This window comes from Carassius auratus, unplaced genomic scaffold (assembly GCF_003368295.1).
Source record: "Carassius auratus strain Wakin unplaced genomic scaffold, ASM336829v1 scaf_tig00019223, whole genome shotgun sequence".
Taxonomy (NCBI): Eukaryota; Metazoa; Chordata; class Actinopteri; order Cypriniformes; family Cyprinidae; genus Carassius; species Carassius auratus.
In genome coordinates, this window is record NW_020524936.1 from 2,209 (window position 1) to 21,304 (window position 19,096).

At 36.3% G+C, this 19,096-nt stretch overlaps 2 protein-coding genes and 1 pseudogene across 2 annotated transcripts; 2 read left to right on the forward strand and 1 right to left on the reverse strand.

Annotated features, from left to right (window-relative positions):
• The first annotated feature begins 1,013 nt into the window (after positions 1-1,013).
• Positions 1,014-9,176, forward strand: LOC113076172 (large neutral amino acids transporter small subunit 3-like; annotated as a pseudogene).
• On the reverse strand, positions 9,162-11,780 carry LOC113076175 (mediator of RNA polymerase II transcription subunit 19-B). The gene is made up of 6 exons (XM_026248828.1): positions 11,471-11,780; positions 10,636-10,758; positions 10,324-10,457; positions 10,046-10,142; positions 9,871-9,965; positions 9,162-9,518 (listed from the first exon to the last, which is right to left on the reverse strand). Exons 1-6 carry the CDS (start codon positions 11,673-11,675, stop codon positions 9,453-9,455), a joined length of 720 nt encoding a protein of 239 aa, XP_026104613.1. The 5' UTR covers positions 11,676-11,780; the 3' UTR covers positions 9,162-9,452.
• A 324-nt stretch (positions 11,781-12,104) lies between these two features.
• On the forward strand, positions 12,105-18,301 carry LOC113076173 (thioredoxin-related transmembrane protein 2-B-like). Its single transcript, XM_026248827.1, has 8 exons — positions 12,105-12,458; positions 13,441-13,501; positions 15,136-15,249; positions 15,409-15,485; positions 15,865-15,971; positions 16,733-16,798; positions 16,879-17,008; positions 17,147-18,301. The coding sequence occupies exons 1-8, from the start codon at positions 12,270-12,272 to the stop codon at positions 17,327-17,329; spliced, it is 927 nt and encodes a 308-aa protein (XP_026104612.1). The 5' UTR covers positions 12,105-12,269; the 3' UTR covers positions 17,330-18,301.
• Positions 18,302-19,096: the final 795 nt, after the last annotated feature.

Here is a 19,096-nt window from a genome sequence, read left to right on the forward strand (position 1 = left end):
GCACTCTTTAACAGGGAACTGTGTTTTTCTGTTCCAATAAATGTTATTATGGAAACAGTTCATACATCGACTGCCTTTCTACTATTCTCCTATATGTCTGTCGATAATATTCGGTTAGGAGTTTGTAGTTAGATTGGGAAGTTATTACATTGTTTTATACAATGAATTACAGCATTTGTCTGACATTTCTCTTCATTCTAGTGGTAATGATACAGATACACTTTACAGCAGGATCCAACTCCATATCAAAGCAATGTTTATTCTATGTGTTGGTGAAATCTGGTGTACCATGAAGGTCTGTGACTATTTCTGGTGTCAGCAGGACAGGGGTGTGTGGACATGTGCTCTGTGCGTAATAAAAATACCTCGACCTGTTTTATCCATGTGATGAGGCCAAGTAGAAAAAGCTGCGTTCAAAACATAAACCCGATATAAATCACGTGTAAATTCACAGAATTTTTTTTGCAACCAAGATACTTGAGCAATCATTTGCATTCTGTCCTAATTCATGATCTCCCAATCTCATTTTGCAACATACGGTAGACATGCTTTTCAAGAATGTAATGAACAAAGAGGACAAGTCTTGACATACATTTGTAACATTCCTTCCCTCCCCTGAATTCTTCTCATTTCGGCTGTTCACACTCAAGCAATAGATGAATAAACCTCAGTGTCGCTGAATGAGTGCAAGTTCATGGTGTGAAAGGGCGTCTGTTCATAAATTCTTACATTAACTTTTGTGGTCTTCAGTACACATTCAGGCATGAATAAGTCTCAGATGCAGGCAGGAATGTTTTTTTTCTTCGAAAGTGTTGTGTATAAATTTGGTATAAAGAGGATCTCAAAAGACATGGAGAAAGGGTCAAATTTTCCCTTCAAGTTTTATATTTTATGTTTGCATTTAAATTTAATTAAGTGTTCAAATGTTTTGTTTGTGTCCTAAATTGTCCAAGCCTGAATTGTTGTATTAACATCATGTTAGAATGTATCCATTTCTTTTGGTTTCTTCATTCTCCAGTGCAATGGCTCCGCCGCTCTCGCAGGCCTACAGGAGGCGCTGGTGGATGGCTGTCACATCAATCATAGAAAACCTGCTCTTCTCTGCTGTATTGTTGGGTTGGGGCTCCCTTCTTATCATGCTGAAGAAATGAGGGCTTCTACTCGCACCTGTGTACAGGTACATGATTAGAAGATATCCACACTGACAGACTAAGTCTTGTTCAGAACAGTTTTATAAAACGGCATCATGCAGAGGTTTAATGTATCTTATTCTTCCTGTGATACTATTAGAGAATGTCACAGAGACTCACACTAATGTGAGTTTGACGGAACGGACGGTTTGGCTGAGCTGTATTGAGCAGGAGGAGATTCTGAATCTGGGCTTTACGATTGGCTCGTTCATCATCAGCGCAGCCACTCTGCCGCTGGGTATCCTGATGGACAAGTTTGGACCACGTCCAATCAGATTGTTTGGCAGGTGAGAGACAAACAGATATTAGCATGAAGCCAGTTTTCGGTAAAGTTTTCAACTCTAGAAGGTCAGCATTACAGCCTACTTTCAATACTACTCATGTCCTGCAACCCACATCTTGGTCACTTCCACCAACTCTCTGTTTTTGTGACTCTTGTAGTTCGTGCTTTGCCTTATCCATGGCTTTGATTGCAGTGGCATCTTATGATCCAAAAGGTCAGTGTTAAGCCACATTTAATGGTTTCAGGTGTTTCACAGCCAGAACCAAAATACTATATACAGGATGTACAGTAGAAGTATAATGACACTATATATACACACAGACTCATAGCTAAATTAATCCAAATTAGTTAATCTGTATATTTAAAGTTTTATAAGCAATGAAGGCATTGTTTCTTCTTTGCATTCACAGTGTTATCAGCTATCATATTTATTGCTGTGTCCATGAATGGGTTCGGAGGAATCTGTCTAACCTTCACTTCACTCACAGTAAGAGACCTGTTCTATATTCTGAAGGCCTATTGAAGTTTTAATGTATTTGGGGTCAGTTTAATTATTTTTTCAGTGGGTGGTGGTCATGTTGACATTCAACTCTCTATTGGTGTTAAAATGTGTGTGTGTGTGTGTGTGTGTGTCTATAACACTACCATAAAATTTGTTGTTGTTTTTTCATTGATTTTATATATATATATTGAATATATTTAAAAATACATTTTATTCCTGCAGTGGCAAGAATTTTCAGCATCATCACTTCGGTCTTCAATGTCACATGATCAATCAGAAATCTTTCTCATATGCTGATTTGCTGCTCAAGAAACATTTCTTATTTTTATGAATGCTGAAATAATGTTGTCATAATTTTTTTGAAAACTGCAGTACACTACCATTTAAAAGTTAGAAGTGAATCAGATTGAAAAAAATAAAATAAAATAATAATAAAAATACTTTTATCCAGCAAGGATACATTTCTATTAAATACTGTTGTTTAGAATTTTCTATTCATCAAAAATAGTGGAAAACACAATAAATGTATAGATTTTTACAAAACGAATAAGCTGCATAAACTGTTTAGCACTGAACCCTGAAAATCCAGCTTCTGACAGCTTTTGCCATGACAGGAAAAAATTCCATTTTAAAATATATTAAAATAGAAAAAAGTGATTTTAAATAATATATTTTTCTATATTAATATATGCTAAGTTTGTGTGTGCATCTGAAAGTGGTTGGAATAATCTCTGTATGCATGTCTGTGGACATGTGTAAGGTGAAATGCAAACCTTTGAATACTGCTCCTCATTGCATCATATCAAAACACATGATTTGCGCATTTCTTCTTGTGCATATAAGATGCCATTTTCTGCACTTTCATGAGTTTCTGCTCTTGTCTGTTGCTGGTCACTTCAGTGCTGCACATGTTTTCCATCCCCTCGCTCTACAGTCTGGCATACCGATCTCAGCCAATCACAGCACAGATCTGTCTTCACGCCCTCTACTCCACCAAGCCCACCGTCTCCCAACATAACATGCACTGTCCTTGCTTTCCCTCACGTGTCCCCCTTATTTTTATTCTACCTAGAATGTATCATAATTGTTTTAAGATGAATTCATATATGGAATGTAATTTGTAATTCACTTCATGTATCCTAGTATTTATGTCATCCCAAAGTTCACAACCAATTTAAAACTTGTAAGTGTACAATTAAAATGATCAACTTACAGTTATCCAACATACAGTAGATCTGAACATATTATATAGGTACAGTATAACAAGGGAAATTTGCATAGATTTTATTAATCTGGATTTGATTGGATGATAAAAAGAGGACATTAAAGCAGAAATTAGTTTCTTGGTCATTTTGTGCTTGACTTGTAGATATGATACATTATTTTCCAGTTAAATCATTTTGTCTTAAAAACATGCAAACATTGCCACAATGTCCCCTTTTTAGTTTATCAAGTGCACTGATCTTTTCCACCCTCCTCTTTCTGTCCTCTTGTGTCTGTGATCTTTGTGTGTTTACTGTCCGGACTGTCAAATTTCATAGTTGCATACTGGCGCACACCACACACACACACACACACACTGAGTTGAACTTAGATAAAAACCTGAATCATGATTTCTATATGAGCTCCGCATGTAATGTATATGAACCGTGTGTATAATATAATCAAACGAACAAACTGTTTAAATAGTTTTAGATGGAGTATGGCATGTCACACTGAAGGACATGTCAGCTTCCTGAAAGTATTTCATTTCAGCAACCTATTCATATGCTAAAATATTACATTTATATTTAAGAGATGGCAATGAACTGTCTGTGTTTGCGTCAGTCTGAATAGGGACATCAATGTTTGTTTGTGTGTGTGTGTGTGTTTATCTGGTTGGAGTGGTAGAGCATTGTTGGTACAACAGCACAGGATTATGCTTAGCTCAGCATTTGATCATCCCCACAAATATATTACGGTATGCTATGCTGAATGATTTAAATAAATCGGAGCTAATTATACACTCAGAAAAAAAAAATGCTACAAAACTATCACTCTTTCAAAAGGCATGTACTTTTAAAGTACTAATAAGTACCTTTAAGATACTAATATTTACTATTTATTGTTGAATAATGTGTAAAGATATACCCTAATAACAAACGAGTGGAACATATTCCTGATTTTTAATCACATATCTCAGCCTGTGAATGTCTGCATGTATGTAATGAAATATAATTGTATGTTATAAAATAAATATAATTACATATTAAACAACTATATTTTAATAGTATTAATAGTTATACTTATATATAAGCAATTATGTATAATAATTATATTTAAATATTAAATCAATTAAATTCTGCATTTATTTATTATGTACATATCATCAAACTTTTTATGTATAAGCATTAGCAAACACCCATGTATGGTGAAATTCTACAGGCTGTAACATCACTGCATGAGGAGTTGTCTTCACTTATGTGTGGCTGAAGGCTGTTTCTAACTTTCAGCTAATCATGCTCTCTAGTGGCAATAGACAAACGTTACAGTTTGAATTCACATACTTATTTATGATTCTTCTCAGTTGCCAAATATGTTTGGAAATGTGCGGTCTACGATTCTTTCGCTAATGATTGGCTCATACGCGTCCTCTGCTGTTACCTTTCCAGGAGTCAAGGTAGAGATTGTTTAATTAAGCTACTAACAAGTTCAAACAACTTAACTCTATTTAGACATTTAGTCTTGCAGTGCAGCATAAGAACATGACTCTTTCTGCCTTGTCCTCTAGCTGATCTATGATCTGGGCGTCTCATTTTCGGTTATATTCTGGGGATGGGCAGGGTTTGCCTGCCTCGTCTTCCTTAACTGCTTTATTAACTGGCCGGGAGAATCTTTTCCTGGCCCTGAGGACATCAGATACACGTCAGTACATGTCAAATACATACACTGTATGCCTAAAAAATTTGACAAGACCTAAACATCACATACAAAACATTTGTCTATTGTTGTAAAACCGTGCATGAATTTCTGTTCCTCTTGATTTCACAGTACAATGGTGAAGTTGAGAAGTGAAGCAGCGGACCAAAGGATGTCTGAAGAAAGTTCTTTCACTCAGGAGACTCCTAAAGAGCAAGAGGCGACCAAACTGCAACCTTCCATGGATGAAGCTCCCAGCGATGGACCAGCTGCTCAGAGCCAGGGCAAGTCTCACAAACACACCAAATGATTGAGAGTCTGATAATAAAATAATCTTTATGTTGTCACTGTTCGGACCGCAGGATCTCCTCCCTTTCTCCGTTCTGTGTGCTCACCTATTTTCCTGTGGAGCATCATCACCATGGCGATGACCCAGCTCCGTCTCATTTTTTTCATGGGTGCCATGAATAAGATGCTGGAGTTCCTCGTTACCCACGGTGACCCTAATCGTGAGCATCAGCTGAACATTTCAATAAGTTGTTTTGAATGAAATAAAAAAATATGGAAGAAAATGATTCTGTTCTTTAAAATGTTTTTTCATAACTTTGCTTATGGACAGATGGGAAAATGTAATGAAACAAACATAAAGGAGTTTGCTATAGTTTTGCAGAAGCATGTGTTAGTGGTGGGTGTTTGTAAGTGTGTAGTAAAGTTAGTAGTTTAAATTGTCTTTATATTGCATTATTATATTATATATTATTTATATTGCACTTCCTGTTTGTGTCTGTCTAGCCTCAGAGGAGTTGGTGAAGGAGGCAGAGGAGAAAGGTGAGAAAAGTCATATTATTTTGGTTTTGGTTTTGTAACAAACAGATATTTGGACACTTATGGCACACTTAAAGGGACAGTTCACCAACATGGGAAAATTCTTCATTGACTCACTGTCTACTTGTTCCAAACGTGTATGAATTTCTTTCTTCTGTCGAACACAGAATGAGATGTTTTGAAGAACATCTGTAAACAAACAGTGACCTTCATTTGGATTGGAAATCAGTGGCTACCATCAATTGTCTGGTTACCAACATTCTTCAAAACATTTTATTTTGTGTTAAACTTAAGAAAGAAACTCAGTTAAAATGCAATGCAAGAAACTCAATACAGGTTTGGAACAAGTGAATGATTAGTTAAAGATGACAGAAGTAACATTTTTGGGTGTACTGTCCCTTTAATGTATCATATCATATTAAAAAAACTAAATATCAAACCAGGGAGAAATTTGAAGGAATCAAGCAAACCTTGACCTTGACACCAGTTGGTAAACATTTTAAAATGTCTCACTAAAGTTAAATTACTTCTGATAAAAAAAAAATCTAGTTTCATTTATTTGGTTTAATATGTAATGTATCAGTATAAGTATCAAGCAGTCCAATATCAGGAATATATGACAACAGTATTCAGGGAAGTGCTTGTATAGTGAGTGGAATATGTGTGTGTGTGTGTGTGTGTACTGGTATATATTTATATTGAAGACACAAATGTGTATAATGACATGGGTACAAAAATGTAAACATGGTTTATAAGGACACTTCCTCTTTACGCCTATGGAAAGTCCCAGTAAACCACAAATGCAAGTGTATGTGTATGTGTGTGTGTGTGTGTTATAGTGAATCTCTACTCGTCCATCTTTGGCACTCTTCAGCTGCTCTGCCTGGTGTCCTGTCCTCTGATTGGCTACATCATGGACTGGAGAATGAAGGAGTGTGAGGACGTGGTGAATTCAGCCAAGGGAGAAAAAAGGTGAAGGTGGTGAAAGAGAAGGAGAGAAATGTTCACTTACTTCGATATGTGAGTTACATTGTTAACTGTATCCTTTCCTTGTTTACTTCAGTCCCTCAGGGCCTCCAAAAAGGGACAGAAAGATCCAGAAACTCACCAACGCCATCAGAGCTTTCATTTTTACAAACACCCTGCTATTCATCTTTGGCATCATCTCTCTCATAGACAATCTACCCGTACAGGTTAGACACAATGTCACAAATTCACTTATTTGTTCAGAAATACTGCAGAATGTTATTTAGTTATTTAATGATATATAATTACAATTTTATTAATTAATTTTTCATATATAAATTAGCATTTTTATATTCATATACAACTCTTTAATTTAATTTAATTTAATTTAATTTAATTTAATTTACCATATATGACTTTGCACCATATATCATTTTAATTTATTTAAAAAAAAATATATAATTGTGCACATATCCATAATATTAGTATATAATCAGATACATTAAATTAATAGTAATAATAATAATAAAAACATTTGAAAAACTTTTGACCTTGCTGTGTTTATGCTGCAAAACATGAAAATGTTGATGAGCATTAATTATTATATTTCTTTTTCTTCTTTCTGATCAGGTGGTGTCATTTGTTCTTCACACTGCAGTCCGGGGTTTTATTCACTCCTGCTGTGGTGGGCTCTACGCCGCTGTGTGAGTTTTTACGTTTTTGAAATGTTTTGAAATTGCGTGTTTGGCATTTTTATTACTTTTTTGTCTTCATAGTTTTTATTACATTTTAGTTTTAGTTATTTTAGTTTCTGTTATTCTAGTACTTTACAGAAAACTGATAAATGTTGCCTTGGCATCTAAGTGCATTAAAATAAGTTTTAAGTTTTTTTATATTTTAGTTTTCAGTTAATATTTATATTATGATAATGTTTTTTTGTTGTTGTTTTTAAATGGGTTTTAGTTTTAGTTAATGATAATACTCTGATTCGAATCCCAAGTAACTGTAAAAATAGTTCCATAAGTTGCATATGTGTAATATTTGCAGTTTAGTTCATCCTCAAAGTGTTTATTTGTATATTTAGCTACCCAACCAATCACTTTGGCACTCTGACGGGCTTGCAGTCCATGATCAGTGCTGTTTTTGCCCTCCTACAACAACCACTCTTCATGTGCATGGTGGGACCATTGAAGGGTGATCCTTATTGGGTGAGACACCAATACACCATTCATGTATATACACATTTGCATTTAAGTAGTGCAGGTCAACAGAATCAAGATTTTGGATGAAGTACCAAACATAACACTTTCTGAATCAACAGATCAACTTGAGCCTGCTTGTGTTCTCATTGGTTGGATTCCTGCTGCCGGGATACCTCTTCTACCACCGGAGACAAATTACAAAGGAGAATGCAGCACTTGATAGACTGTCAGTGAGCCAGTCAGCGCAGGAGACCAACAGCCTCAGACAAACAAATGATTCAGCAAAATATCAAATCAACGGGAACGTCTGAGGTGGAAAACATTTAGGATTGTGAATTATACGCCAGATTTATGAGTTATGATATCATGGCACTTCAGAAACTGAATTATTGGCCTTCGTGTTCAGTCAATGTTGAGTCTTGACAAATATAAAACAGTGTTAAAAAACAAGCAAATGTGCAATTTAAAGCATCAAACAAGACTTTGACTGTGTGACTGGTCAGGAAGTATTTTCAAGGCTTTTATTATCAATTAGAAAAACTTTATGCCATGACCTACAATATTTAGTCTGCAGTTTTCTCCATTTATTATTATTGCATTGGCACTTTGAGATGTCCATTAAGTGGTAGCAGAACCAGAAGGCATTAAATATGATCAAAAACATTGACCCTTCCTTCCATGAAGCACCTCCTGCCTCATCACTTTTGTTTTGCTCCATTAAGAAAATCACAGTGTTACTGTGCACAATTAATCAGTGCATTTTATACCAAAGACAATCATTTTGAATCAAAAATGACTGAACTTGTATTGTATCTTGTTATGATCTTCTTTATGGATGTGCAGGACACAGACATATTCAAATTCACTAGTATGCCTAGTCATAAAAAATGTTAAATAACATTTGCCATATGTAGAATGTAGAGAATGTAATGTCCTTCTAAAGGGTAATCCTCATCCTCTTTCCTTCAAGACTCAGGTAAATGAGGCAGGGCTTCATGTAATGCTCACTTTACCTTGACATGGATCATTTTAATATTAAACCTTTTTTTTTGCCATCCCTCTCTCACTAAACTTGATGGAAATGCAGCTTTATATGACAAGTGGTAAATGCAGATGATTTGTTTTATCGCAGAGGCCAGTTTTGCACTATATTTTTTGTTTCAGAAGTGCTGTTTTGAATGTTACAGGACTGTAATCATGTGATCGGTTTCAATGATTACTGATGGTTCAACATAATGCTGCTTGTACTGTGCACACGACTGTAAATATGCCTGAAAGAAAAAATAAATCAAATATTTTCTCTCAAATCAGCCCATTTCTAAGCTGACTGGTTTATTTGTAAAAGAAAAAGGTTTTTAAAAAGTTGAATGAAAAATGATTCTTCATACTCATAAATAGACACAGAGGCACTAAGACACAAATATAACAGATACGATGTTTACCAGGTGTTCTGGTACATTATATAATGATATACTCTCACACATATATACACACACATCTGAGTCACTGTAACATTAAATCTGTGACGTCTTAAAAAAGGCCCAATTGTCCAGCTTGTGCTTCTCTTCTTCTCGCTCCTCGTGTTTTTATCTCAGACTGCTGCCGCTGGGCTGAGCTCCAGTCATGCCTGGGTGATCAGGGCTGTGGCGATTCTGAACATGGACAAATAACGATATTGTATTTTAGCAGAGATATCAGGTTTACTACTTATCACAATTGAATTAAAAATGTATGAACAAATCAAAAACATACTCTACTATTAGAAGTTTTACGGTGGGAAATTAATACTTGTACCAAGGATGCATTAAATGTATCAAAAGTGACAGTACAACATTATTGTTTTACTGTATTTTTGATAAAAATAAATAAATGGTGAGCATAAGAGACTTAAAAAAAAACATACTGAGCCCAAAGTTTTTGAACAGCAGTGTAGAAGATTTCTTATAAATTAAGGCCAATTGTAATCTGTAATGTCATATGAAGACCATAAAAACTCCAATTAACCTTTTTCTTCTTCTTATCTTTCTTCTTTTTCTTTCTGTCTGGGTCATCGTCCTTCTTTTTCTTCTTCTTCTTATGGTCTGAATCTGACGGAGTTTCTGTGGATGTGAGATGTGAGTTTGACAGTCAGGATTTAAGCAAACGTTTGTTTCTTTGTGTGTTTGTGTTTGACCGTCACCTGGCGGTAAGGGATCCTGAGGCCGAAGATGTTTATGCTTGTGTTTGTTCTTCTTCTTCGGTGGTTGAATGTGCATCAGTCTGTACTGCTCTGGTAACTTTGTCAGGACAGAGAGAGTCATATAAATCTTGCTCGCAAAACAACAAAGACATCAACAAACCTCTGAGTACAGTCAAAGCTGAGGCAGCATCAGTTACACTTGCCTCCCTAAATGCAAAGTGGATCCTTCTTTAGCCTCTCTCACAAACAAACAAACAAACAAACAAACACACACTTACAGGGCCAGTGTGTAGCCTGAAGCCGGTCAGCATAGCCCCAGTGAGAGGACTGAACGAGTTGTTGCAGACTGGTGGCTTTTCAATGAGAGATCGCAGAGAGCTGTTGTCCTGAATGCCTGGGCTGTCGATCATACCTGGAGTACAGAAGGATCAACAAACAAAAGTGGCGGATAGTTAAAGGGATAGTTCACTCCAAAATAATAAAAAAGAAACTAAATGATAACAGAATTTGCATTTTTAGGTGAACTATCCCTTTAAGGTTCTAGAACTACTGTAATATTGGCTGTAAAAGGTAAAAGGACGCATACACACCAGGAAGCTCTGGAAGGAAGTTGCTGAGTTTCTCCTTCACCTTCTTTCCGCAGAACTTGTTATAAGCGTGCTCCAGATTGTAGTGTGTGATGAGATTAGTGTGTCCTGTCAGCTCATTCTCCACTGTGAAGAAGACTTGAGTGTTAACTGGTTCACAAAGGTGACAAACTCTAAAATAACACACTACCATTACAAAATACACCATAAGGATATTTGGTTACCTTTGACACATCTGCTGTAATGACTATGTTTTATTTAATCGATAGATTACAACAAAATAATCAAGTTTCAGAATTACCAAAGTTTGAAATGAAAAATGTTCTTCAGGATCCCACTATTTTTAACTAATATATAGCTCACAGAACAACATGTAATGTATATTCATAATAGAAATTGTCAATAAATTGTAAGATTTTTTTATTAATGTTTATTAATTTACATGATTTTTTCACTCCTTGAAATTTTTTTCATTAATTTTGAAAAGCTGGTTTTGTCTCAGATGTCCTCTTGAAAGTTTTATGAGGCCCTCTAGTGGCTAAAAACTATAGCTCTAACTTAAACTATTATTGTTAATAAAAACAAAACCGAAACAAATTAATAGGCCTAAGTGATTTTCTTTTTATTATATTTTTAAATAACAGTAACTATTGTTAACTATTACTATACAGTTAACTACTGTTAATATGGTAATAGTATAACATTTGGTTTGGTACCATGGTTATTTGGACATAGTACCGTGGTATTCTATGAATTACCATGTAAATACCTGGGTACATGCTAAACAATCACTCTAGCTGACACTGACAGTATTTTATCATATATTATTATTACTCACGGGGCAGTTCTCGCAGCAGGTAGAAGGGCTCGTTCATCGCCGCGGGTTTCCTGATCGGACCCCCTTCATCCACCATCTGATGCTGGAAACACATCGGGCCCATGTTCTGGGGCACCTGAGGCTTCCCGGATCCGAAGCCGAGCGCAGAGGGCCCCGCGGGACCCTGTGAATCTTGCTGACCATACAGAGAGAAGATCTCGGTCATGATGGCGAAACTACACTACGATGTTATTACTGTGTGGACGTCTGTCTCGGCTTTGCTAACGTTACTGCAGAACGACGAGCTGTTGACAATTGCTTCCGGTTGTTTGGGGAAATTTACCGTAATTTATCAAGCAACGCTACGTGATCTTATTGTACCCAGCTCCTAAACTGCACAAAATAGACTCATATAATGCGCCATAAAAATGCATTCAATTGTATAATTCTGTAATTTTTCTGCATCAATAATTCTATAAGATGAGACAAATAATTAACATTTGTGTCAGTGACGCATGTCAAAATTGTCGCTGGGAGTACATGTATTACGGTAAAGAAAAGACGCGAGATACTTCCTCTTGTCCTTCCCTTTATGTGACATCACGACCAATAAGCGACGTCTGTTTAGGAACGTGACCAATCAATGGGCGCGCTTTAAAGAGGCGGGGCGGATTTTTTCTTCGTCCGCAGTGACCTCTGTCCCTTTAAATCGTTTAATTCATTTGCCGATGAATATTGTCTCGCATTGATAGCGGCGTTGATGCGGACTCTGCTGTCTCGGATCGTCGCAGCACTTGTTGTCTAAAAATTACAAATTAAAATGGCTTTATTGACACCTCTTTTCGCGTTTCTGTATCATTTGCCGCAGGTTTACAAATGGCTCCTAAAGCCATACTACATCGCCTCGTTATTTATGTCTGTCGCGTTCCTGCTGGTCCGCAAGACGCCTGGCATCTGCGAGCATCTTTCGACGCAGCGCGAGGATGGAAATTCATGCGATTTCGACTGGGTATGTATAAAGCAGACCTTTGGGGTATAAGACATGTTTAATCATGACGGATACAGCTAACCTGCTTCGTAACAAGGGGACTGGGTAGTGGCCAGCAGATTTTGGGGGTCGCTATTTAGCTGGCAAGAAAACAAGCACAATTGAAAAAAAAAAAAAGAGTTTAGAGTGCCATGCATAAAACTAATGCATGTGGAAATAAGAAACTTGCCAACGTGCCCCACGTGTGTCATTCACTGTTGTGTCTTATATATATATATATATATATGTATATATATATATATATATATATATGTATATATATATATATATATATATATATATATATATATATATATGTATATATATATATATATATATATATATATATATGTATATATATATATATATATATATATGTAAAATTATAGCACACAGTGGGTCCAAAACCGTGAACACATATAGCAAACATTGGTAAATAGGGGCACCAGGGCCGCCAGGTCCCAGAAACATTTCCAGCCCAAAGCTTACTCAAAACCTGCCCAAAAAGAATGAAAACTAGCTACATTTTTTCCCTTTCCAATCATAGCTGACAGCAGCTTTGTGTCATTAATTCTCTTTAAAATATACATTTTGGTTTGATTTATTCTGTTTCGAATCTTAGCAAGACTTGTTTATATGTAGTATGTGCATATGAAATTATTTAATCTGTATTTATTTGTGTAATTTTAATTTTCAGCACTTTTCATTAAAAAAAATTGTCATCACTTTTTCCATAATAAAACTGATATGTCCAGAAATAATTTTTTTTCCATATATCGATATTTATCAGAATATTCATTTACCATTTTCATGGAAGGAAATACTTTGAGAATGCATGTAAACACGCACAACGCACACACAATATATACTATTGTTTATATTATTTAAGTTTTATATTATTAAGTGTCTTTTACACTTGCCTCCCTAAATTAATCTTAGCCTTTGTTTGTAATTATTTTTTTAGAGAGAGGTGGAGGTACTGATGTTTTTAAGTGCTATAGTCATGATGAAGAACAGAAGAGCAAGTAAGAGTTTCTCCTTTCTTAAAACACTCTTTTCCATCTTTGTGCAGTTCTTTTCTCTATTGAGAGTGAGGAGTCACTTGCCGATTTGGGTTGATTTGGGAGGGGTCTGAGCCAGTCGGCCATGATGGCAGGATACGCTATCGGTTGCCAGGGGCAATGCCTTCAGAACTTCACAGAGGCGCGACTAAACATTTCAGAGCGCTTTCATTTTTGCGCATTTATTTTGTCGGCGGAACAGATCGAGACGGATCTACGAATACGAGAAAGAAAAGGAAGAAATTAAAGCAATGCAAAAACATAAGGCGAAAGAAAGGGGACCTTACAGGAACAAACTCACGCAAGCGCAAAACAGCGGTGTTTAGAGAAGCTCTCAGGCATCCGAAATATCGACCCATACGAGCTCCCTGCAGCGGCACAGAGACCTGAACATTTACCTCAGTGCACACATATGGACATTGGGAATTATATTGTTTACGATGTAAGTCACCGTGCATTCACGCTGTTAATGGTTTTAATCTAACCAGGACATTTATATCTTGCAATCACACATTTAACTACCCTAGCCAACCCAGATCTGGTTTGTCCACTTTGCAGCCCCCAACACAAAAACCTGGTACAGTATGTGTCATTGGGCTAAAATCAAATTATAACTAAACATACACAGCTTTAGCCTACATCAAAACATGTTGGAAATGTTTGTATACATTGAACATGTCGTTACAATCTAGTGTTTTACGAAACAGTCGCAGTTAATTACTTTGTCATTTTGGTCAAGAAGTGCATTCTAAATGCAATGTAATTACAATACGCTAAAACGCATGTGAATAAACTTACTTTGGCCAGTACAACGCTGTTTTCATCACCTGCTGTAGATGGACCCAGCCACAGCAGAAAGCCTCGTAACTTTCCAAAGTCTTGTGGCTTTTAAACTCCTGCATTGTGTAGTAACTTAAACCAAAAACAATATAATTCACAACGTCCATATGTATGCATGGAGGTAAATGGTCCAGGTCTCTGTGCTGCTGCAGGGAGCTCGTATGGGTCGATATTTTGGATGCTTGAGAGCTTCTCCAAATACCGCTGTTTTGCGCTTGGTGTAACCTAAAAAAAAACTGTATTCCATTGTTCCTATGTTTTCCATGTGTATCGTGAGAGGTACTGGAGCAGTTTTTAACGCAGCAGTAACTTCCAGAAATGGTAAAAAAGTGCAGAATTGCGAGAACCTCCTCTTAACAACACATGTAAACAATCCTGTTTCGCCGCCGGTGTCCTGCTAACATGGCGGAGACCGTGATATCGAGGGAGGGGCTTTGTGCTATGACGACAACTCCTCATTCTCAATAGCATTCTTTATTGACATTCAAATGCCAGCAAATAATCTCTTAACCATCATCATGGTCATTATGCTGAGGCTGAATGTGAAGGTTTTGTTTCTACACTAAACATTTGTGCACCTTTGAGTGTTTGTGCTCTCAGTGACGGTTGTCTATGTGTTTGTTGTCAAATCATTCATTCAGTGTTTCCATACACTCTTTCCCCCTCCTCCAGCTCTGCTCGACCCCTTTGAGTATGCATTTTCGTATTATAAAGCAGTTCGTTATGAAATTTTTATATATTTTTTCTTTGCTCCCCAGTTACCATCGAGCAGCACTTGGGCAACATCATCCTCTTTAGTAAAGTGGCCAATGTGATCCTGTTCTTCAGACTGGATATACGCTTGGGGCTTCTCTACTTAACTTTGTGTATTGGTCAGTATATTTATTTTATCTTTTGCAAGATTTCAAACAGTCACTCAATTGGAACTGAGAACAAATAAAATCTAATTAAAATATGAACAAAGACTATTGATACTATAATACCACTGATGTATTGCAATGGCTGTTAATGTTCTCTAATCATTGATGCAGTTTTCCTGATGATCTGCAAACCTCCGATCTACATGGGCCCTGAATACATCAAGTACTTCAGTGATAAAACCATTGATGTGAGTATGTGGTCATACTACCCAGTTTCCATTGGACACGAGTACTTTAGTCATGGCTCATGAGCTGCTGGTTTTCAAAACATGTTTGCACAGAATGGAAAAAGAAGAGAAAGATCTGAACAATATGAATGAGAATGATTTATATCAGAAGAGCATCTGAGGCATCTCATTGCATACCAATCACTAACATCAAAGGGAACTACTGTAGCTTGAGTGTGCTTGGTTTATTAGTAACAGGATAAATGTCCTTTTTCTTCGCAAATAAGCCATTTTCAAATTTCAGTCACATAGTTGACCTTTAACTCCAGCAGCCTGAGGGGAATGTTGAGTTCAAATATATGCTAGTGAGAAAAGATGCTTACTTTTCTTTTGTTTTCAGGATGAGTTGGAGAAGGATAACAGAGTGACCTGGATCGTGGAGTTTTTTGCTAACTGGGCACCAGAGTGTCAGTCTTTCGCCTCTGTCTATGCAGATCTTTCCTTGAAGTAAGAACCTTGCTCTTCATTATGGTTTAAATGGTTTTTGAGGGAAAGAAATGATATTTTTATGCAGAAAATACATTAAACTGATCAGAAGCGACAGTAAAACATTGATAATTTGACAGGATATTTATTTATCAAAGTATCCTAAAAAAAAAAAACAATATTAATACAACATTTTTCTTGATCACCAAGCACGCAGCATTTGTATTGTATTAAAGGTGCATGGTTTTTGACTCTACTAAAGCATAAAAATACCATAATATGTTTGCAGATATTTAAGGAACATGCTAACAAGATAAGATAACATAATTGTTTATCTGAAAAACAATGCTACAGTCAGTCGGTTTGTGTAGCCCGCCCACTGCCAGTTTAGCCAATTGGATTTCGGCATCCTGGATTGCCAGTTAGTGGAAAACACAACGTGTTTAATTTCATTCATGGACAAGTGCGCTCGTTCCTGTTTGTGTCTCAATCACGAAACCTCATGTGGGTCAAGTCTGAGGAGGAGAGGCCGGGTGAAGAAAACCCTCTCAAATATTTTTAACTTGGACTGCAATACCTAGTTCAACCACTCGGTGTCAATCCTACATACTGCACCTTTAATATGTCATAACATTACTGTTTAATATATATATATATATATATATATATATATATTTTAAACCATACCGACCTGAATCTTTTGACTTGTACTGTACATCCAGCCTCAGTTTCTGTGAATTAAAATATTCTGAACAGAAACAATGAACTTCTCTCTTACTCAGGTACAACTGTGCAGGGCTGAAATTTGGCAAAGTGGACATTGGTCGTTACAGTGAAGTAGCCAAAAAGTAAGTAGCTCTGCTGTGTCTCTGAGCTAATTGTAACCAACTTTAACGATGTGCAATGTTTGCTGTTTTTTTCCCCTCAGATACAGGGTCAGTACCTCTCCTCTCTCAAAGCAGCTGCCCTCTCTAGTGCTCTTCCAGGGAGGAAAGGAAATTATGAGGCGCCCTCAAGTGGACAAAAAGGGACGGGCAGTATCTTGGACCTTCACAGAGGTGAGGCTTAATCTTCAAAAAAAAAAAGACCATCAGGAGTGGAAAGACTTTGTCAGAAATATCCTTCAAACCCCCTCTTTTAATCTCTGTGTAGGGTGCTGTACTATACAGATAAATGTGTTTTTCCTTTGTTTCCAGGAAAACATCATCCGAGAGTTTAACCTCAACGAGTTGTATCAGAAGTCAAAGAAGCTTGGGAAGGCCAAAGGAGAGAAGTTCGAGAGGCCCAACGAATCTGTGTTCCCCCCTGTGCCTGAAGAGGAAGAACCAGAGGCCGAGACCATCACCGCGATGGACACAGAGAGCAAGAAGGACAAATAGAAAGTGCATGCTGCTGAAGAGCACTGTGAATCACTTTGGGACTGGAGCAAAATGAGCTAATGTTCAGTATGCAGAAAAAGCATTATAAACCGAATGATTGTGTTATCGTTTCTTTTTTGTATAACGTATTAAATGCAAAATCAGTCCAATAATATAGTAAATCCTTATATTAATATGTATTTAAATGTCATAATCATTGATATACTGGACATAGACGTCCAAACAGCTGTTATTTGGGACATTATTCAATTTAATTTAATCAAGTTAAACCGTTAAAAATTGGACATCTACCTCTAATATGGTTTATAATTGTGAAGTGATCATTAGTAAGGGGTTATTTTGTTGCATATGCATCATATCGGGGAGCAAACTTTATATCAGTTGGTTTTCTGTTGTATTGTCACTTGTATTGAGTTTTTTTTTTTTTTACTACTTTTCTGAGATGGAGCTTGTTTGTGTGACGGTACTGACTTCTAGACTGAATTCGGTGGTCCGGAAAGAGAGGGTCTTTAATGCCAACGGTTTATTTTGAACATTTACTAAATCATTAAGAGCAAGATCTCAAGATAATATTCTGTAAAATTTAGTTGTTACTCAGTTACACATTTCATTTCAGAGAGAAAATACTGCTGTAAAAGTCTTGAATGTTTTGTATATTGAGGTTATTATTTGAATTTTGTGCTGAATGAGTGTTTAACATTTTTATTTTAAACTGTCAGGCACGGAAGAAAGCTGCAGGCAGTCTTCACATTTAGACCATTTCCATTCCTTTTACTTTCACTGTTGAAAGCTTTTATTGTCTGTTTGGTTCTGTGGAATCTTCTCATCCATTTCCCAACAAAAATTACTATTGTTTTGTTTTAGTTCCCTATTGAGTAAACCAGACTTGATTTTTCACTAATTTATGAATTGACGACTAAAATGGGTTGAGTGGTTATGAAAGGAAATTTCAATAAAACTCTTTGTTCTTCACATTTTGCTCAGCTTGTGCATTTAAAAATTTTTCTCCAAACTTAGACTTAACAGAACAACCCAGCAGATGTTTGACAAACTGGTCAGAAGCAGAAACGTGCACATCTAAATTACTCAGTGTTCAATTAGCATTTGAGATTTGCGTTCAAATGGTCAAAGCATTCTCAGCGACGACACAAAGCCTGTGTAGTACCAAAAATATACATAAAAGTTACATTAAACACTTCCTCGTAGACCTTTGAGAACTAACTTCACTAATTCCAGAGTAAACACAGGTTCATCTCAAAAGGTCGTTTCAAAACAATAACTAAATATAAAATGTATTAATTCAATAATATATAAAACATATATATATATATATATATATATACACTTTTTATAATAGCTAAAAACCTGTTAATTTACCAAAAACTAAAACAAAAAGCTTACAGGGATACTCCACCCCAAAATGAAAATCTTGTCATTAATCACTTAACCCCATGTCGTTCCAAACCCATAAAAGCTTTGTTCGTCTTTGGAAAATGATTTAAGATATTTTGGATGAAAACCAGCAGGCTTGTGACTGTCCCATAGACTGCCAAGTAAATAACAGTGTCAAGGTCCAGAAAAGTATGAAATACATCGTCAGAATAACTAGTCTGCAATCAGTGGTTCAACCGTAATATTATGAAGCGACGAGAATACTTTTTGTACACGAAGAAAACAAATATAATGACTTTATTCAACAATTCTTTTGCCAATGGTCTCCTCTGTCTCATCATATATCTCATATCACAGTATGTTCTTCTGTGTCCT